Source organism: Micromesistius poutassou (assembly GCF_964030765.1).
Source record: "Micromesistius poutassou genome assembly, chromosome: 1".
NCBI classification, from domain to species: Eukaryota; Metazoa; Chordata; class Actinopteri; order Gadiformes; family Gadidae; genus Micromesistius; species Micromesistius poutassou.
The window spans coordinates 9,392,372-9,415,296 of NC_140271.1; the positions used below are offsets into that span (position 1 = coordinate 9,392,372).

The window sequence follows — 22,925 nt, forward strand, 5'->3', positions numbered from 1 at the left end:
CTTTAGTTTTTATTGGGTATATAGTGCACAAACAACATTTAAAAACACCCACGTTTAAAAAGCAAAGTCAAGCCAAAAGTGACATCTAAATAGTCACTAAGGAACGGGATTCCTTTTCCTACCTACATTAATTATCGTTAGCTTTTCGTGGAAATAACCAGCTGTACCCATATTTAAATCCATTAATAAACTTTTTATTAAATTGCATACAGAAAACCAAGATATATCACGTAATAATGACGTTCCAAATAACTTTAACATTTAGCATGAGCACAAATCTTTAAATCAGCTTTTTAAGATTTTATGGGATACAAAAATAAATGTGCTTTCTTAGGATATACCAATCACTTGTTCTTGCCTGACACCATGACACCAAACTCTTGGATGGTGATCTCTTTGTCGAGGTACTGCTGAAGTTGCCGGTTGGTGATGTGCCCCATGCGCAGCGCATCGTCAATGGAAAACTTCTGCCCTGATTTCCTGTCGTGAAGGACTGATGATTCTCCTTGAGGGCCCTTGACTGAGATCTCCTCCCAGTCGCACTCCTGGCCTTGCAGGTTGACAAACATCTTCCAGTCAATGAGACCAAGCCTGTAGGCCTCCTCGGGTCGCATCTCTTTCCCAGACTCTGGGTCAATGACGACAATAGACCTGCGTAGGTGGCTCTCTCTCTGCTCCTTTCGGACTCTCACAGCAGAAAGGCTCTTCTGAAGCTTTTGTATCTCCTCCTCCTTTTGGCCTGTGATGGTTCTGAGGTCGGTCAGCTCCCTTTGTAGAGAATCCACCCTCAGTTCCAGGTTCTTGCCATTCTCTGTAGGAGCAGACTCTGTGATAAGTCGAGTCTCTTTGCTGGTGATCTGGATTTCAGAGCGGAGTTTGCGAATTTCATTCTGAAGCCGAAGGTTTTCCTGCTGTATTTGGCTGCTCTCATTACGGATGTAATCAAGGTCCTTGGAAGACTTGGTGTTAGAGAACTCCATATCTGAGAGCTTAGTGGTAAGGCTGGCCAACTCCAGATCCAATTCACGCTTCCTTAGTTTTTCTTCCTCCAAGGCCCTCTTCAGGTTCTCAATCTCATATTCCGCTTCTGGGTCTTTCTCAACTTGGACTTTTTCAGTGCGCACGACTCTTTCCTTCACATCAATTTTCTCTAGGGTGAGCTGCTTTTGGATGAGGATGTTCAGCTCCTTTTCTAGTAAAGTGCGCTTGTGTCTCTCTTCTTCCACCTGTAGTTTAAGCATGGAGTGCTCCTTCTCCTGTTGGGGATCCGCTTGCAGAACAACCTTCTGTTTTACCGTCACCTTCTCGCGGTTCTCCTTGTCACGGATTTCAAGCTCACTGAGTTTGACTCTCAGTCGCTGAATCTCTAGTTCAGACTCACGACGTGATCTCCGTTCACGCTCCAACTCTTCCAGCTGAAGGTCTAGGTCAGCCTTTTGTCTTTGTAGCTTCAACAATTCATCTCTAAGGGTCTCCTTCTGCCGTTGTTCGGTGTTGATGTTTTGCATAAAGGTGTTGCATTCAGCCTTTAGCAGAGGGTCCTCCTCCATTTTGACCACTTCCTTCTGCACAATCCTCTCTCTGACCTGAGACAGGTCCATCTTCCTCACACGGATCTTGTCCTCTTGAGTAGAACGTTCTCTTTCAAGATCAAGTCGTTTCTTCTGTTCATCTGACAGTTTTCTCTTGAGTGTCTCAATCTCCTCCTTGGTCTTAGGATCTTCTCTATACTGCAGCACTTCATTGACCACCTCTTTAGTTTGCACTTGGGGCTTGGTATCTTTCCACCTTTGAATATCCTCATTAAGCTGCCGAATCTCCATCTCTGACTTCTCAGTCTGGTGTGTTTTATCAACAATTTCATTGCGGAGTCTCTCCAACTCTTGCTCTGTCTGTGGATCTGTTTTGTACTTAATAACTTCTTTAATGATCTCTTTGACTTCAACTTGAGGGCCTCTATTTCTCAGCATGGTGAGCTCATCTTGAAGAGATCGGAGATGGATTTCTGAATCCTTGTAGCGTCTCTGCTGCTCCACCATGTCAAGGCGAAGGCTGGCTACCTCATTCTCAGCTTTGGGATCAGGGCGGATAATCTCACGCACTTTTTCCTGAACGATAACCTTGGACTTATCCTCCTCCAGGCTGGTAACTTTCCTCTGGAGGTCGGTCTTTTCTCGCAGTGAAGACCTTCGCCTGGCCTTTTCATCGTCATACTGCCTCCTTAGGTTCTCTACCTCCCTCTCTAAGGCAGCATCCTTCTCCACCTTGACTACTTCCTTAATGGAAATTTTCTCCTCTGCCATTGCCTTTTCCTTTTCCAGCCTTCTGAGCTTTTCCTGAAGGAATCGAAGCTCATCTTCCAGTTGTGTCCTGCCATCGATTTCCTTTTGTTTTCTGTCAAGGAGGATCCGGTACTCACTTTCCAATTGGGGGTCATTTTGCACCTTGATCACTTCTTCCTCAGTGATGACCTCCTGTTCCTTGTTTTTCTCCTCAGCCAGGATTGTCACTTGCTTCTGGATTTCAACAAGATCATTATCTTTAATCATCTTCTGCCTCCTGAGCTCCTCCATCTCCTCGCGCAGCTTACGCACCTCCTCTTCCTGGCCACGATCTCGTTCAATGCGCAGGACTTCTTTAACGGTGTACTGCTGTGCTCCCTCCTTAACCTCAGTTTCCAGACCACGCAACTTAAGTTGAAAAACCTCGAGGTCATTTTCCAGCACTCTTGTTGTCCGGCGCTCCTCTGAGAGTTTGTGCTGGACCTTGTGGACCTCTTCATCCAACTGGGGATCAGGAACCTTCTTAATGAGCTCCTTTTTGACAATGGTGTCTTGAGGCTTCTGGCCCTCCAGGACATATATGTCAGTCTGGATAGTCTCAATCTCTTTCTCTAGCTGTTCCCTCCTCTGCACCTCATCGTTCAGGAGTTTCCTGATTCTCCAGGGCTCTTCGCCTGGTATGGCAGACTGAACTGACTGGACATTTTTTGTCTGAATCATGGTGATATCAGGTTGCTGAATAGAAGGAAAAACAAGAGTCCAGTCCATTATGAAATAATAACATTGAATTTAACCATTTTCTTAAACCATAATTTTTCTCTCACAAACATATCCAAAGCACACTGTACCTGGTTGAGAAGGCTTTGGGTGAACTCCAGATTCACTTGCCTTTGCTTATTTATAGCATTGACCTCGGTGAACTTGGCTTCAATAGCAGACTCCTGTAAATAACAATGCAACATCTGTGTGAATATACTTGCTTGTATTTCTTTTTTGTAGATATTAGCACAAAAAGATACTCATTGCCTCAAAATTACAAGTCATCAAAACTTGAAGTAATGTCTCACCTCACTCTTGACCCTTTTTGCCGGTGAATCAAGTCTGCTCCTCTTGTATGTTTGAGGGACGAGTCCGTCCTCCAGGTCAAGGATGGACTTGAACTTCTCAGTTTCATTCTCATAATCCTTAGAAGGGAAGGATGATAATTATTAATCCATTGGGTCTCAGCCATGGCTTGATTTTTTCTAGTGTAGCTTATGTTAGTTGCATATGTTAGTCATCTGTTTTTGACAATTGTCTGTAATGTCTACTATGTTTTTATAGTGCTTTGAACTTCCTGCCCAGGGACCACAGGTGCAAATAGCTGTTTAGCTAACCCTGGTATAGAACCTGTTCTAAACATGGTCCCTGTTAACAAAAACCAATAAACAAACAAACAATATCAGTGTTATTTTTACTCACTGTGACAGCTTGCTGGTAAAGACGGGCATTTTTGGAGACATTGTTCAGGTCAGACTCCTTCCTCGTGATATCAGAGAGCAGATTCTATAAAAAATAAATAAATACAGCTTGAGAGAGTGGACCTTGTCCTACATATAACAAATATAAGTATATAGCTTGCAACAAAAATGGGGGATTACTAAGCGCCAACGTTCCTACCCTCTGGTTTTTCAGCTTGGTCTCCACTTGTCTCACGTCATCAGTTTCGCGAGGTTCATAGTTTGGAACACGTGAGAGCCACATGTTAAGGTTGTCATAGTCGTTGCGGTAGTTATTGTACGCCATCTTGGCTCTCTGCAAACTTTGAGACCTGTAACAAATATTCAGATAAAAACCTTTAGATTACATATATACTGTACTAATATTAAACATTTTGGAAAATCGTCATCACTTGTAATTTAATGATTAATAATGTAAATGTTGAAATGGTCAGTGAGGCATGGTCTTCTGACCTGGTGTCAGTCTGTCTCTGGAGGTTGTCAAAGCGCTTATTCAGCTTCTGGACATCCGTCTCCTGCCTCTCGATGTCTGGACAATGTTCCTGCATCTTGGTTGCCATGGTGTTGCAGCTGCCTTTGGCTGCACGTAGGTTCTGCTCCGTCTCAGACAGTATTGACCTCTTGGATCTGAGTTCTGATCCAATATCCTGTAAGGAAAGAAAATAAATCAATCAATCCACTAACATTAAAATAACATCTCTCTACCTCCATCACCACAGACAACACGGCTCATTATATGAACTGTTAATAATGTATAATTTTTTGCTTATTATTTTCTTCTCAAGAAAGAAATGTTTATCAGTAGAATGCCCTCCAGTGGACAAAATGTTTAATAATAATAATCCTAGGGGGAACACTGGCACCTTTATACGTATTTACTTCGCACTACCACTAAGTACAAAAATACTGTCCCTTCTGAAATGCTATGGCTACTCTACATTGTGGTTTACTGGCCAGTGGTTCAGTTTGAACTTTTAGGGGATGCGCGCCAGTGTGTCTTACTGCAAGTTCACGTTGGGTTTTCTCAAGTGAGGTGATGTCAGATGGGGCCACCGCTTCCCTGGCCAGCTGGTTCTCATAGGTGGACAGCAATGTCTTCCCTTTCTGAAGAGAGTTTTCCAGCTGGTTTGAATTCTTCAATCTGAAAGAAAAAATATATGCATCAATTTCTTAATATAAAAGGGAAAGCGTTAAACTGCTTTCAACAGCTTTAACAAGTGACCAATTCAAAACAATATCCGCTTGAGTCATCCTGCAGGGTGGTTCCGTACTTCTCTTCAGAGCACTTCAGGAGCAGGTCGACCTTGTTGTATTTCTTGTTAGCGTCGTTGACCTTGGTGTGGAGCTGTGGTGCACTACTGCATTTAGGGTTGGAGGCCAGAAAGCTCTCTGCCTGCTGCACCTTGGAACACTTCTCTGGTTCGATCAGACTGACAGCAGCGGAAATATCCTGTTAGGAAAACATTGTACACACACACACACACACACACACACACACACACACACACAATTAAATATCTTTTTTGGACTTGGACAAGTCATTCAACTCATAACATAATAGTAATACATATAAAATATGTAATTTCATCTTTAACGGATACCCTCATATCCTGCAGGCGATCAGCGCTGTCTTGGAGAGGTCTGGTCTGCTCCAAGGGGGGGCGCACACGCGTGTAAATGTTCTTCTCCTGCTTTTCCAGGTCACTGATCTCCTTATCTAGACCAGCCATGAGCTGACGGCACTGCTGCTCCTGCTTGTCTGTGCATGTACACACACACACACACACACACACAATGGGGACAGTGTGAGTTCATGTGAAGTCAAGAGGTGCAGTGTATTGCAATTCTATTCAAATGATCTACTTATCAATTATTCTGACCATCTTTGAACACACACACACACACACACACACACACACACACACACACACACACACACATCCTACCTGTTCCACTCCCACTCTCCCGCTTCAACTCCTCGAGTCGTTTGCTCAGAGTTCCTCTGCTGGTGGCCATCCTCTGCTTGATTGAGTTCTGCTGGTTGTTCAGGCTGAAAGCACACAACAGGGTTGAAATGAAGCATCAGGGTTTCCCACAGCACTTTACAGCTTAGGCGCCTAAGCAACACACCTTAACTACGACGAAAAAATTAATTAAACTGTTGTAAATATTATACAAAAGTATAAAATAATCTAAACATTCACTCTCTGATCAGAATGCAGGGAAAGTCTGATAGCCTGCATGAAAATAAGCATAAATGGTCCACCACTTGACGCAGTTTTATTTTATTCCACAGTGCCATGAGATTTCCGTTCAGTTGTACAAAGAAGCATAATGAAATGAACTCTGAGATTCACATTCAATAGGATTTAAGAAATGTAAAAAGCTTGTTGCTGTGTCTGTAAAGAGCCCATATTAGATTAGATTAGATTAGATTAGATTAGATACAACTTTCTTAATTCCCCATAGGAGAAATTTGTTTGTTGCAACAGCGGAGAAACACAACAAAAACAATACAATTCAATAAAAACACAAAGTACTAATGCAAACAAGAAATAGACGCTAAGGTAAATGCTAAACTACATGCTAAAGTAAGGACAAGACAAGACAAACAGAAGAAACAACAACAAACAGGGCAAACAAAACAGACGGTATCATATATCACGTATCACGTATCATGTATCACCTACCCGTCGGAGATGGTGATGGCCTCCGGGTCGGTGGGGGGGATGATGAAGCAGACCCCGGGGGCGGTGACCTTATGACCGGCCGCGTCCTTCACGTCCCACTTGGCCATGTTGTTACGGAGGAGGGTGTACCGCTCCCCACGCACGATCTGGCCCTGTGGAGGGTCAAACCCGACACCAAAAGGTTTACACTCAGAGAGTAGAAACAGCCTCATAGTGCCACCTGTATTAGGTAGCTTCTGAATCCATCCAGGTTCTTTATCGGCACATTAAGGGTAAAGATAAGTAAAACAAATATTATTTTCTGTTAAACCCCCCCCATTTTAACCCATTTCTCTTGATTGAAGGAATAGTAGCATTGAACAATTGTACAAGTTCATTAGATCCCCACTTGGGTAAAAATAAGTAATGCTTCCCCAGTCCCCACACACAACCATTCCTACTGTTTTTGGTCAAAGTAATTGTATTTGGATGAATCATGAATCATGTCACCTGTGATGACATAATTTTGGTTCACGCAAGGTGACCATTTGCATGACACATTGGTGCACAAGTGCGGGCAATCGTTTAAATTGTATCAGTGGTTTATGTGTTTATTTACAGCTCCTCTGTGCAACACATTCTTAATTATTAGCTCAGCCTGTGCTGAGGCTAGGTATTTAATTTACAAGCTTATTCATCTTGATCATGTTCTAATCTTCCAAACGGGATTGGACCAAAAGAATCGTAGTTTGTACTTTTTTTGTTTTTTATTGCATCTCTTTTGCAACTTCTTACCTCATCAGCGTCAAACTCGCACAGGGCTTCGATTGGAAGTTGTTTCTGGGGGGTGTCCCGACGGTACTTCAGGGGCAGCACCTGTAGACTGTGCTTTTGGAGAGCTTTAACCCGCTCGTCAAAGTGGTCCATGGCCTTTGCCTGATCCTACACAACACAGGGGACAACAGTGTTTTTACAAATCAAATCATCAGATTATCCAAAAGTCAACGGCTTTGTGTGATGAAAATCACCCCGGTATGGAATACATGCAGTCTTTCCCTGCAATGTTTAGGTTCAACATTTCCTGCATTGGGTCATGTGTGAATGGGAACAGGGGTCTATATTCAGGGAAACAATTCTCCTGCTCAAGACCATATGGCATTTCTTGATCACTGCGGGTACGCTGTGTTGTGAATGTAAGCAGTAACATTGCCAGGATAGGCACCTGAAGCTGCTGGTGATGTTCTTAAAACCGTGAATGTTTATCTTATAAAACTTATTTTGTTTGCAAACTAGCTCATTTTTTCAAGAATGGGTCAAAACCAGACAGTGTGGTCAGACGGATGTCAGAATGACAGTATCCAAAATAAGCAATCTCTTCTAAGTCTGGGCCATCCGCAGTCCGTACGTGTTGCATTGCCTCCTGTTGGTCTGTTGGCCCATCTATTACGGCATTGCTATGTCATGTGTGAAAGGGCGCAAGACGCAAAAGTTCCAGAACGTAGCTCTATGTGTGAATCCTGAAAATAACCAGCGGTGCCTGAAAAGTTATCCCAGTAATTTACCGGAAACTATGTGTGAAAGAGCCTCTAGACATTAAACAAATGGTAAACTCACATCCAGTTCTCTGATGAGACCATCCATCTGGTACATGTCTTTGAACTCTGGGCTGTATTTTTGGTTGACTTCGGTCTCCATTCTTTTCAGCAGGTCCTGAGTGTCCCGGGCCTCTTTGTTATACTGTAAACATTGCAAACAAACACACAGATACTGTTGATGCTGGATAAATTATACCAACTAACAACTAACACTCCTCTCTGGCAGGAGGCTGATGTCTAGCAACACCTACTGCTACTAATACTTACTATCAAACCCCCAGACCATAACTGAATCTGAGGAAGTGTACTTTATTTTCCATCACAAACCTACCATGACTAATTCCCTTGATCTGAAAACATAGATGAAATAACGCATTCTAATTACGATTGTACAGATTCAATGTTACCGTTTCCACTCCAAAAAACGGAATATAAAGAACGTTGCATTCAATAGCATCTAGGAAATTATTTACATGAATATTCTCAATCATTGTCTCATCTGCTCTCCTTTATAGTCCTTGTCTCTAAAAACACATTTTGACCAATATGAAGTATCAGCTCATAACATATTCATAAAATAAATTTGACATGAATGGCTTTTAAGTATTGTACTGCCTTATGCATCCACAATTAAACAAGAACCAGGAATTTCTAAATCAAATCATCTATTAGCGTATGTTATTCTTACACAAATAACCCCTCTTTGGTTTAGTGTCCATAACATAGCATTATGTTGAGGTATTCACGCACCTTGTGGTACTCATCCATGTGTTTGAGATGGTTTTCCTCACAGATCAGAAGGTTGAGGTACTCCTTCCAGTCTGCATGCACTGCTTCCGTGTGGGCCTGAGGGAACAACACTGATACTGTATGCCATGTGGTTGATTTGTACACTCAAATATCAACGTTGGCAGTTCACAGCATTGCCCCTGTGCGTAGCCACTAGATTAATCAGTAAATAAGATCAAATAATTGTCTTTTTGAATTAGGGAAAAAATTATACACTATACCTCGATGACATTCTTGGCAGGGTGCCCGGAAGCGATCAGATTCTCCCCATCGTCATTGAGCTTGGTAATGGTGGCTTCCTTGGACTCCAGGCACTTACTGATGAAGTTCTGTCAAATGGGTGGAATGAGCCATGTGAAGCAGAAGCTAGCACGACATGTAGCATGCAACCCACATTGAACTTCCTCCCTTATTTTTCTATATATATATATCTATATATGAATAGTATTCATAGAAATAAATCATCTTAAAGTTATAAAATACACAATGTATGTAGATACTAATAAGAAGGCTAAAAGGGACCTAGGTTCATTGCCCGATATTGCAGTGAAATCTGAGAAATGCTATTCTAGAATGTAGAATATTCTAGGATTCTTCAACTGACCGACCTATTCTGGTTGATATTATCAAAATAATACACATGACTACATGACTGTCTACCTGGTAGCGTATCAAAAACATGCTTGGACGATTTTTTTTTTGTTTTAAATGTTTAGACTAGCTTAGCTTGAAATAGCATATCTTGCATTTTGTAAATATAGTGTTTTGCATTGCTTGTAATATGAAGGGAATAATTAAAAATATATAGGAATAGAAACGTTATTATTCCATTGCTGAAGAACCTCAACACTTTTGTGGATAGGAGAAGTTGGCCCATCTGTGTTCCTTTTCATCAGATTGGCTAAAAAGGTGTGAGATGTCACAGCGGTATCGGCAGTTCTGAAAGACTGGTTTTCCAGCTCGTGTCGCTACAGCATTGGTAGGGGCAAAATATTAGCCCGGAGCTACATTGATCATGAAAGTAGCACTGAGCCAAGTGTTACATAGCTTTTTCAACTGCCATTTCACCGTCTGAGGCACATCAGTGGCATGTTGGGAGCAGCACGAGCAACAAGTGCTTTGTTCAGCACACAATGTTCTGAAATGTTCTAATTTTAATGTGATACATTTTTTAGTTTTTGATAATATTATAATATATGATTTCTGTTTCCAACTCTGCTTTTGTTGTTGATTTGGCTTGTTGATTATCCACAAGGGCTGGCACAAATACATATTGTCAAGCGCCGGACAATCGTTACATTATTATTATAATGAATATTTGAAAGTTTGGAGTAAAAAAAAAGAAATTCATATAGGCTAATGTATAACTATCCATGCCCGAATCTGAGCTGTTGGATTTTATCAACCGATCATTGTTCCTTTTCATTTCTAGTGTGATTTTAAGAAACGCGCAGGACGAGTGCTATCCACACAAGCGCTATTGTTGGGGACAGATCACTATTGGTATCTTTAGGCATTGATGAACATTGAAATAGCTGCTCAATACGTTAATTATTAAAACCCTTTAATAACAAAAGAGAAACGTAGGGAACCCCACCTCCCCAGGCCGGCCAGTCATTAACTAGTGTGCCTATTTTTTACAACCTCTCAACAACAATGAATGGCTGCACAATTACAAAGGCCTTTGACTGTTTAATACCAAGTCTAAACACCAAGAACAACATCAGGGCTTCTCTCAGCACCACCTCAGCAAAGTTATCCTACCAGGAAGTATTTTGGTGGGAATATGAAATCCAAACACGGATCTTGCTACAGAGTTCCCATTCAAGAGTCAAGTGTGAACATCAGACCTGGGTTCTGATCTAGCGCATCTGATCAAACAAGCATTAAAACACCAAGTGTGGTTGACATGCTTGTTTTTCTTAAACCGTAGTCTGTAACCTCAAACAGTGAGTTGATTGGGAAAGTGTACTATGCCTTCTAAAGTTTCCACGTGGGTTGATGGGCCCCGTTACTGGTAGAATTATCTTTGTCTTAACATGTCCTATTCTGTAGATATGCTCTTTATTTGCATGGTACATGGTATTTATTCCTTCAGTTATACCAGTCCAACCTGTCAAACCCTTGTGTTGTAAGAGCACAGTTGTAGTAAGAACATAGTTGTTAGTTTGATTGTGTTTTCCCTAACTTCTATATTTATGCATATGTTTTAAATATAAATTATTATCAATATCGCAATTTTGTCAATATCGTGCACCCCTTCGTGCTCCAGTTCAAGCAATGTTTTAGAATTTTATGAAGGGTCTGTTCTGAAACAGACTCCTCTGCAAACATATTTATTATATTATTATTATAAAATAATAACATTAAAGTAATAGGTTGTAAAGAGGCTGTGGGGGCAGCACTGGTTTAACAAACCTGACTGCCCCAGTTTTAAACGAAGCAGTGAATCCCTATAAGAGCTGCTTAACATTCCACTTACAGTGAATTCATGTACAGGTCACTAAGGAGCTGGTACAGGCATTTGCACTGCAGACACAATGGATTGAACGCAGAACCTTGGGGCTTGCAGTACACCATCCTAACCACTACTACACCATACTGTTGGACGTGCCAAAGAGGCTCTGTACCTCGTACTGCCTCTGGCGAGCAGGGTAGTCCAGGTTGGTGTCGCTCCAGTCATAGTTGATCCTCTCCTCCGCCTGCTGATCCATCCAGTACAGCTCGTTGGTGCAGCGCTGCATGTAGTCCCTTAGGCTCAGCAGGTGGCGCTGGCGAGCGGTAGAGTTGGACTATATACCGAAAGAGAGATGATAGAAGAAACACACAATATATATATATATCAGCTGAGCTTTCTTTCGTCTGCATTTAACTAAAGAGGTGTGAGCGAAGTAAACACGGATATTGTGAGTATGCTCGTAAGAGTAAATGTTTACACAATGTTTTAAAAGCGTGCAAATAATTGTCTGTACAAAGAGTCCCTTGAGTGATGGGGGCAAAAAGAGAAAAACATCCAAAAAAGGACTACAGGCCAGTTTGTTTATGAGCGCTGTGAAAGGGTGAAGATAGCTTTGGGGCTAACGTTGCGATTTCTACATGTGATCAGAACCGTTGCACGGGCTGTGCGAAGTGTGTGACTGCACAGGGCCTCACGCCTCTAGGGCCTCACGCCTGGCCTATAATCCTGCAGTTGTATCATGTTTTTATGTAAGTATTCAAAGAATGTCCTTGACCCGACATGAGAACAAGAAATGTAACTAACGATCCAGGGTTTTTTTCCTTTTCAATATTGCGTCGTTACGTAGTGGCAGCAACGACACTGTGACTTTCACTCGAAACTGTGAGTCCATCTCATTTGTCTGAGTTACAGGTCAGTGCACAGTATTGTTTTAATGCTTTGTATATTTGCTGTTTATCACATATCACATAGTTTAGTTGTTGTAGTTGTTGCTTGCCATGTCTTTTTGCATGCCTACTATGTAGTTGTTGCTTGCCATCTCTTTCTGCATGCCTATTATGTGGTTGTTTATTGCCATGTCTTTTTCTATGCCTACTATGTAGTTGTTACATGCCATGTCTCATCCCCCCCCGTCCCCCTGTCCCGTGTCCCCCGCGACCCGTGCCCTGCATGTGATGAATGCTATAATTACCAGGAGCTTGTTGTATTTAGCCTGCAGATCACTGACATATTCCTAAAAAGAAGAACACAAGTATGAAAAAATATATAAGTTAGTTCGTTTTTTTTTGCCATTGTGTGTGTGTTACAGCCCTTGTGAAATATCACATCATTCATTGTGTGCTTGTGGGATCTTCACCTTGTCCTCGTTGTCAGAGATGTGTGGGGCCAAGGCCTCCACCTCGCTGTGGAGGATGTTGTGCTCCTCCACTTCGTTCTCCACTGTCGGCAAGTCCTGGCCAAAGCCTTTGTTGGCCAGGTTGTCCTAGGGCAGCAACCAGAATATGAGTTTGGTCTTGTTCGAATGAAGCACTTTCTGTTCAGTCTAGTGGGATTCAAGTTTTTACAAGCAAGGATTGTAGGATTTCCCCTTTTTATCAGCGATAATCATCTTGAATATTTGATAGGATTTACAACAAGCCAGAAACGGTCTCCAATATTGTTTTCAAGTTGAAAAAGCCTTCATTGTGCATTGTGGCATGTAAAGCGATGGGCAAGAGGACCTAAAAAAGGTAAAATGACGACAGCATATCTGGACTGATGAGGGGACATGATGAATGATTTATTACCGTTGCCACAGATGTTGGATCAGGTTATTGGATTAAAAACAATGACAAATGAATGAAATTAATGAATCTATTTTATAAACACTAGCTTCATAAACACATAAACACTAACACTTGGCTTTCACCTTAATAAGGGACTTACATTTTTTACCAATTTTAGATTCAAATTATGTTATGTTCATCACAATATTATGTTATGTCAATGCCAGAAAAGTAGTCCTGGGATTTCCTGACAAAGCATCATCACTCTTCCCAAGAAATCCCAAGAAATCCCAGGGAAGCTTTTCCTGCAATAAACACAGGGCAAGAATCCGGCCAGCCTTTGATTGTCTACAAAGTATTGAGCTTGTGTGAATACCGTTTTCTCATCTATGATCTTCCCCCAGTTGATGCTTGGCCTGGCATCTGAGCGGGTCAGGTGGTAGATGTGGTCATGGTCCTCTTTCAGCTTCATCACCCTCTCACGCAGCTGTTTCATACTGGGAAAGACATGGATGTACAAATACTTTAGACAGCGAAGAGCAATGCTATTACTGATATCAGACATACATAACAACATAGATTATTCGTACTAGAGAGGGCATCTATGATACAAAAATCGAATACCAAGTGCCACTTAAAATAAGGGCCCCATCACATGAATTTAGCTTTTTTGCAGTACGACCTATAAGACAATACATATATGAACCATGTGAACCAACTGTGGATACCTCATGTTATTGTAACCCCGCCTGCTAGACCAGGCCCGCAAGCGACACGTCAAGTCTTATGGCCTTAGGTGAAGCATAAGGAAACGGATAGATTAGTAGTTGTTGCATATTGCGCAGGGAAAAAATGCTCCTTGTTAAAAAATATCTTCACTAGTAGTCGCATTCCTGCATACAATGGCATTGTAGTCGGGCTAAGGCGTAGGGCGTACGTGGGGGCCACGACCCCACCGTAGGGATAATGTGGCACACCCATATCACAAACAATGAAATAACTGTTGTTATGTCCCTCTGCAGACTATGCACCTCAAATTTGCAATCATGGAGATCGGTTGATAGTCGAGGTAGAGAATTACAGTGAGTTGCATGATCCCCAACATTGTTTATGGACATTGTTGAAAGGAAGGCAACATTTGGAGGACAATTGGTGCTGCGTTTGAGCTTAAGCTAAGTTTGGTTGGGAGACGTACATGTAGTGTATGCATGATCCACTTGTGACTGTTCACAACAATGAAAAAACATATACACATATATCTGAGCTCTTATAGTTTATTCTACATCTCCTATGTTCTCCTCTTGCTCCGGATGCGACATTGTGAAATGACCAGTGGAGCAGGTCAAAAAGGAAAACACAACGCAATGTTTGGTACCATTTCACCCATAGGAGGGCGCTATAATTTGGGGTCAATGTCAAATGATAAGCCCTGCAGCCCCGATAGAGGACTTGGTTATTGGCCTTATTTCAAATGCTGCTATTTGTGCCTCTGTTAAAATCCCTGTTTGTTCATGTCAATAATGTCCGTCTGTCTGACCACAGGAGAAAATGACACATCATTGGATGCAGATGCATTATGGACCGGTCTGACTTAAAATCAAAACTGTATTTTTGATTGCACAAAAAAATAAATTTTCCACTTCACCGGCAGGGGGCGCAAAATCACACATAAACGGAATCTTCTCTTAAACCTGTGTGTGTGTGTGTGTGTGTGTGTGTGTGTGTGTGTGTGTGTGTGTGTGTGTGTGTGTGTGTGTGTGTGTGTGTGTGTGTGTGTGTCTTTGGGAGTAAAGAAAAACCCAGTGCTGAAAACAAGGCCCATCCCCTGTCGGAGGAATAGCTGCGTCTGGGAGTAATTACATAGCCCTCTGAAACAATTGAAAACAGCGGCCTGTTTGGCCTGTGAAAACCTTTCATCACTGCCAGCAGTCCTACATTATATCATAACTTACTCCTTGTCGATCATCTCCGCCTGTGGATGTTGAAGGCGTTTGGTGTTGACAGCATCGTCATCCAGGCCGTTGAGCAGTTCCAGGGAATTCAGGATCCGCTTGTTGGTATCATCTTGATAAAGAGGCTGCTTTCCCTCATTTATCTTACTCACATCCTGGCGGGGAGAAGAAGAGGAGAACAATACTATTTAAACTAATCAGTTTAGTAAGAATCATGTTTGACTGAACCTAAAACCTGAATTTTATGAGATGATGAAAGAATACACATACAAAAGGCTCTTATGCTTTATAGGTGTTTTCTTTAATGTAGGTTCAACCTTTCTATTAATGTTTTTATTGGTGTGTACCTTATTGAGGTTCTGCTCAGTCTCATAGATGTTCTTCTCCACTTTATCAGCATTCTTCTGAAGCTTCTCTATCAGAGCTGCAAGCTCTGAAGACGGAGCCGTCCTGTTGGGGGAAAAAAAGAAAGGAAAAAGGAAAGAAAAAAATGTTGATTTAAGACCACATAATAACGTTTCTTTATTCATAAATATTGAAAAGTCCAAAAAGTGATTATCTGAACTGTAAATGAATGTGAGTGAGCTCCACAGTTGAAACACTCGGAATGTGCCTACTAATTGAAACCTTGCATTGGCTCAAAATAAACAACAGTTCAGGCAAAGTATTTGAGGCTCTAGGGTTGTCATACATCTGCTTTGTGTTTCTGTGCTGCTATTGAGTATTGTGCGTTATGTAAGTCAAGCAGCTACCAACATTATTTTCTGTAAATATTTATTTATTTTTTACACCATCCCCAGCAGAAACTTGTTTACAGCCTGCTGTTAATCTAACCCATCAGCCGTCCTGGCACAACTTTTGGATTTTTAACATTTTAGCTATTGTTACAGAACTGAAGAAAATACACACATTACTAATGCAACTGCCAGAATAACTAGTTTCAAAATGTCCTTCATGAACACATACAGCTTCAGCATGGGCAGGCCAAGTAAGAGATAAAACAAGTTTCTGTTTCTCTCCTATGGCAGGGAGGATATGTTATACAGCTTCAATAGTTACAGCATTAGCAGTATGTTGTGCATGTAAATGAAAACTAAACGCAAAAGAAGTAGCTACATGTAGGCCTACTTAACTCATAAGTAACCAGGTTTCTTTTGCAGTTCAAAGTTTTGCAACATCGTTGAAACGTGGGATCCAACCTTTTTCTGGTTTGAGCCCACACAGCGATATGGGTGTATGGACCAAACTTGCTCTTTACAGGAACAAGTTTAAACAAGCACAATAGATTGGATGAAGGTGTTTTTAAACTTTTCTCATTCAAACTCTAATAGCCTGAGGGTTTAGTCTGGTTTCTCTTGATCGCTCTGCATATTTGAAAATGGAAAATTAAAATGATGTCATACTTTCAATAAAGCAGCAACGCCCATATTTTTTATATTAGTTACACATAATAAAATTGCTAATTAGGTATATAATAGAATATTTATGTAGATATATAGATAAATAAGATAAGATCACCATAAGATCATAATGCTGCAAGGCATCGTCCAACAAAGATTGAATGATACAATTAATAATGATACACTGTATAGTAATTACACATGTACATATATCTCTTTACATATCCTTTTATACTTATACTTTATACTTCTTTTACAGAGATTCCTCAACATTTCTGTAAAGAAGATGCTTCCATAGGCAGGGAGGAACCAACAAAATACAGCGTAATGCTGCCCCCGTGTGTGCTTTTAGACAGCATTACATCGCAGAATTTCGGAAGCAAAGATAAGACAAACTAATAGTAATCCCCAGAGGGAAATTCAGGTGCCACAGCAGCAACGGCAATGGAAATGAAATGGAGGAGAGCTGCAGGTCAGAGTAGGAGTATAGAATAAAACCAAGATAACAGGAATACAAATAGAAGAATATAAATAAAGATGAGGATGTCAGCCCTGAGCAGCTGGTCCTAGATATCTGCACTGGATCTTCGACAGAATCAGAGGCCTGACACGTAACACAACAGCGTCAGCGTTGAGTGGGAAGAATAACGTACATGTCATTGAGCGACGTTGCTTTTAGCAATATTGGCAAGTGAATTGAGTATTGAGATGCTTTTTGCTGTGCATCCCATAGAGTACAACTGTGTAACATTACAATGGCAGTTTCATGCGAGCCATGTGTTTTGTGCAATCAGAATTACGTGTGAGGAGAAATTGAAGAGAAGAAGGTAACAGTTTGAGGCAGAAAGGTGTGGGGACTTTGGACCTCCAAAGGAGTCTGTTTCATCTTCAGAGATTTCTAAATCCCCCAATTTCAATGCAACACCAGGTTTAATCCTGAACCAAATCTGTTTTAATGCAACTCTAGGTTTAATCCTCAACCACAGACAATACAAAATCAACTTTAATCCAGAACCAAATCTACTTCAATGCAGCACTTGGTTTAATCTTGAACCACAGACACACACAACATCAACTCTAACCCCGAACCACATCTAATGAGGTAACAATTGAGGTAACACAATGGGGATTGAGCCTATGGTTCACTGATGAAAGCCTGTATTATGTATTATAAATATATTATGAATGTTATGAACTGGGTGTCAGTGGCCCCATTCATTCAAATGACGTGTTTTCCATCCGCCAGCACTGGTTGTTCTGCCAGAGAGAGTAAGGCGGAGCTACAGCAACAGACCTGCTCTTCAACTAATTTAAGTGTGTAGCGACACGCTTTATCTTTTCACCACAGGTGCTGCCAAAGAGAGGGAAACACAGGTCTTCGAGATCTACTCGAAGGTCATTGTCAACTCTAATGCTGAACAACATATGGTCCAATATATCAACTTTAAGTAGCCTTTACAAAAAAGTATTAAAAATACTTTAAAATAAAGACCACCTTGAATGTATGTTTAGTTTACCACCTTTATTGTTCCAAAATAGGTCCCAGTATATGTATATATACTTTCAGGAAAATAAATTGTAAATAAGATGGTTGTTATTAGATCATTCAGAAACAGAGGAGCCCTAGTCAAAAGGTATCTCTGCCTTAATAAACTATATAGTGATTCTATACTTTGAAGTTCAACCAACACTAGATGGTAGTCTAGAATATGTTGAATGTAATAGGTGGAGCTGCATTACTAAGATTCCAGGGCCTTGATGAGTCTAAAGGTGGCTCCCACCCACTTGAAACCATTAGATTACACTCCAAACAAGTTTCTAGTTTCTACATTTACCATGGTGTACTGCTTTTTCCTGATAGTGCAACAAGTCTCCAATCTAAGGAAGCAGTGTTGATGACTAAAGTTTACTCGGGTTTGACAATAGGCCTTCACCTTTAGATAAAGGCGTCAACTTATCTAAATACCCTTATCGGGTATCCAGGTATAGCCTACAGTTCAAGCTGCTAATAGTGACTAGAGAAGGAATGAATGACAGTGGATCTCCAAGTACACACATCTACCTCCTACCTTCTCATAATAGTTTTTTTTTACTAAACAAGGAATATAGCCATAGCACTGACACAAAGTACAGCTCAAAAGTAGATGTTTGGGGTTGGGCCTTGGGAGAGGTTGCAGGCAACTATGCCAATTCCTTGCGAAACTTATCAAACCAGTTACCACTACACTCCTTCAATGCAAAATATTAGACCGCACCCACTGGTTCACTTGAAGAATTCGCTTTGCATTCGCTTTTATGCAGTCATTTCATTAAATTTGTGCAATAACGTACAGTGGCCTACAGAGGTACACGGCGCAACATCGTACACTATTAAAAACAAAGTCATTGAATACCTTACGTGTCAACAATCGCACGTTTTGTATAATAAAAAAAACAACATGTAGGCCTATAACTATCATACTCTGGCCTAGTATTGATACACTTTGGACACTCACGTTGGTTTCGGCTGCGTGATCGCAACGCTGGTTTTCGAGGACTTTTTTTTGAACATCGTGACAGCTCGTTCCTTCCGAGTTCACCTGTCGACGGCTTCGGGAGGGCAGGACGAATCCAGTCAGAACGGTTGAGCTTCGTGTGTCTTGTTGTTGTTGTTGTTGTTGTTGTTGTTGTTGTTGTTGTTGTTGTTGTGCGTCCGTGTAGGTTGTCCTCCTCACGCATATGCTCCCAAAAAACACCAAACGACCTGACTAAGTAAGCGACAGCAGCCTACCTCCCCCCTGTCAACCCAACGATACTTTGCGAGTGAGACCCGGCAGAACACCCCGCTGCCGTGACGTTAACACCTGCTTTATTAACTTTTGTTAGCGGCTCTACAAGTGGAGGTGGGACCAAGGATAGGTCTGTGGCCTCACCTGTCACCAGTCGACGACGTGTGGGTGTGTCTGACAGCATAACCTCTCTGTCAAAACTCACCGCCCTTCTTCTTTAGTCGATTAGGCAACCGTTTATTTATTTATTCATTAATGCTTGATTTGATAGGGGAAAATACAGTGTTCATTGTATTTCATATCTGCTCTCAGACCAACTGAGAGCAGCTATGATGCAACTACTAGGCCTATAGTGTTTATAAGGAATTTTTATTGGCAACGCCCGTCCCCATGAGGGGCTTTTGTGAAAATAAGAGATTAAAACAGTGAGGTAAGGTTGTTATGCAGAAAGAAAATGTATAATTTCCAGCTGAAAGCTGCTCTTCTGGATCTGCTCCAGCTCTTTGTTTTCTTGATGTATTTACAGAAAGGCTGAGGAGCCTTTTGTGTAAATAAATAAATGTAACATTTAAACGCAAGCTTTACACAAGCTTGAAACTATGAGGACTTTGATTTCATTTATTGCATGTATTGTATTGATACTATGTTTTGGTCAGTGAAACACTGAGCCCGATGAGTCATTGTGTAGGACGTAATTGAACACTAAGGAAACGTGGCCTACAATAAAACAAACACACCCTCAGTGACTTGGAGAGGTGTGACTGTTTAAAGGGACATGCTACACACTGGTGGAGCCAGTCAGACGTGTCCGTTTAACAACTGTGTGTGTGTGTGTGTGTGTGTGTGTGTGTGTGTGTGTGTGTGTGTGTGTGTGTGTGTGTGTGTGCGTGTGCGCGTGTGTGTGTGTGTGTGTGTGTGTGTGTGTGTGTGTGTGTGTCAATGTTTGACCAGCACACTTGTGAAATACATAACATAGTACTAGCATAATACATAATACTACTTCTGACATAAGGCGAAACTGGGATCCATTGGTAGTGACAGAGTGTGGTGTATTTCTTAATTTACAGCTCAAGCTTCAAAGCTTATAATTCATATTTTATTGGAAAATGTACAATGCAGACAAACAAAGGACAGACAGAAAAAAAAAATAATAATAATAAAAAACATTACAATACTGAAACAAATTACATAAACAAGACATACTCATGAGGAGGAGGGGGAAGAGGGAAGGGGGGGGGGGTGCAGTACAAAATAGTCAATCTTGAATCAATGGGACAACATTATGGTGGGGTGAGGGCAAGGTGCTGTGCTGTCATAAAGTTTCTAATTATGTCCCATAAGCCGTCCTCCCTCCTGTAAAGGTCCAACAAGGCGGATGCAGCCCTTTCCATGCTTAAGGTTTAAGAATTCATCCAACCATTTCAGCATGTTGAAACAGTCGGGGTTTCTGACTTTCCAGTTCATTAGTATTGTACGTTTAGTTGTAAGACAAGCAAGTGAGACAATTTTTTGCGCAATTAAAGATTTCATGCCAGACGGTCGGACATCTAACAGGCATATAGCTGGAGAAAGAATCAGTTCAATATTTAAGATTTGAGACAATGTGTCTCTGACTGCATCCCAGAAGGCCTTGACAGCAGGACAAAACAGGAGGGAGTGGGCCAGGGTGCCTACTTGCCCACACCCATGCCAGCATAGATGTGATACAGAGTTATCCATTTTGTTTAGCTTGTAAGGCGTGATATAGGCCCTATGTAAGATATTAAAATTGATAATCCTAAAACGTGCACATTTGGTAAAAGATACAGAGCTATTCCAGATTCTGTCCCATTCCTGCTGGGAAAGTGAGATACCTAAATCTTCCTCCCATCTTGACTGAGCCCTAATATTGGTATTAGAGGAGGATAGGAGTAATAATTTATAAATGCCTGAGACCAGACCTTTTCCACCCACAAGTTTTTTTAACGTTTTGTCTAAGTGTTCCTGACTACACACACTTGCTCCTTTTGAGGATATTTTGGTAATAACAGCCTTGAGCTGGAGATAGGAGAGGAAACTTGAGTTATTCATGTTAAATTTCGATAACATTTCAGAGAAAGGTATCATGGTGTTATTCTTCACAATTTGCCCTAATGTGTGCAATCCACCATTTTCCATAGCAGAGATGTTTAAAGGGAGGCCGCCTGCTGAAATAAGAGGGTTACTCCATAGTGGGCAGGAGGGAAGAGAACTCCCCACAATGCCTAGCCTTCTATGCACAAGCTTTACTATGCCAATGGAGCACCTAATTATTGGATTGTCTATACCAGCCATATCTTTAGTACAGTACCATAATGATGGCAGGGATATATGTTTATTATGATCTTTAATTATCTGTTCCTCTAACCAATCCCAATTTGGCTTACAGGTTTTAGTGCTGTAGCCCCATACAATGGGAAATCTGGCATTGTATGCGAGATAATATAAATACATATCAGGAACACTTAGACCTCCTTTACTCTTCAGCATGGACATCTTTTTATAACTAATTCTAGGTTTTTTATTCTTCCATAAAAATATAGAGAATATAGATTGTATATCTCTAAACCAATATTGAGGAAATTGAAGGGGAATAGATGATATTACATGGGCTAGTCTCGGCAGAGCATTCATTTTTAATATGTCTACCCTGCCCCATAATGATAGGGGTAAAGTTGACCATCTTTTCAAATCTTCTTTAATTATTTTAAGTAAACCTGGACCGTTGGCATCAAAAATCTTATTGATTGGTGTTTTAATCGTTATACCTAAATATTTAATACCTTCAGGTTTCCAACTAAATGGGGCTGAGCCCAAATGAGACGAGTGAGTAAAGGGGTTTAATGGTAAGGCTTCGCATTTACCCCCATTTATTTTATAGCCCGAGAGCAGACTAAAGGTTTTAATTGTCTCCAATACTCTAGGAATGGATTGAAGGGGGTCAATTAGAGTCAATAAGATATCATCAGCAAATAAATTCATTTTAAACTGGTGGCCACCCATGGGGATACCCTTTATGTTAGAGCTAGCGCGTATGGCACAGGCTAAAGGCTCAAGAGCCAAGATAAAAATTAAAGGGGAAATTGGACAACCCTGTCGTGTCCCTCGATACAATTGGAAGGGCTCAGATAATATATTATTGCTTCTAATCATGGAAACTGGGTCAGAGTAAAGTGTTCTAAACCATTTCATACATACCTGACCAAACCCAAATCTAGATAAGATATTAAATAAATATGGCCATTCTATTCTATCAAAGGCTTTCTCAGCGTCCAGCGATATTGCCATCGCTGGACGCTGAAGTGAGCCTGCTCTGTGCATTACCTGGAACAGTCTTCTCATGTTGTTAGCAGACTGGCGGCCAGCTATAAATCCCACCTGGTCCAGGTTTACAAGAGAGGGAACTACTTTTTCCATGCGAAGAGCAAGGAGCTTTGCAAATACTTTGTAGTCATTGTTTAAGAGACTTAAAGGTCTATAATTGCCCATTAATTGATGATCTCTACCGGCCTTAGGAAGTAAACATATTATGGCTGTACGCATTGACAATGGCATTGACTGAGATTCAATCATGTCGTTATACAACTCAACCAGCAAAGGTAATAATACATCCAGAAAACATTTGTAAAATTCACTTGTAAATCCATCTTCTCCTGGACTCTTGCCAGATGATAATGATTTTACAGCTGTCACAATTTCCTTGGTTGTAATGGAATTCTCCAGTTCATC

At 41.1% G+C, this 22,925-nt stretch overlaps 1 protein-coding gene across 1 annotated transcript; it reads right to left on the minus strand.

The window, feature by feature from the left end:
• Nucleotides 1–344: 344 nt before the first annotated feature.
• Nucleotides 345–18,961, minus strand: ppl (periplakin; the record flags this gene model as incomplete). The annotated part of the gene is made up of 22 exons (XM_084488609.1): nt 345–3,017; nt 3,131–3,223; nt 3,350–3,466; nt 3,744–3,827; nt 3,942–4,092; nt 4,235–4,428; nt 4,784–4,922; nt 5,053–5,231; nt 5,383–5,540; nt 5,728–5,831; nt 6,472–6,623; nt 7,246–7,392; nt 8,065–8,187; nt 8,796–8,891; nt 9,056–9,163; nt 11,465–11,626; nt 12,485–12,526; nt 12,650–12,775; nt 13,435–13,555; nt 15,011–15,165; nt 15,358–15,460; nt 18,906–18,961. The coding sequence occupies 22 exons, from the start codon at nt 18,959–18,961 to the stop codon at nt 345–347; spliced, it is 5,283 nt and encodes a 1,760-aa protein (XP_084344735.1).
• Between the last annotated feature and the right edge of the window lie 3,964 nt (nt 18,962–22,925).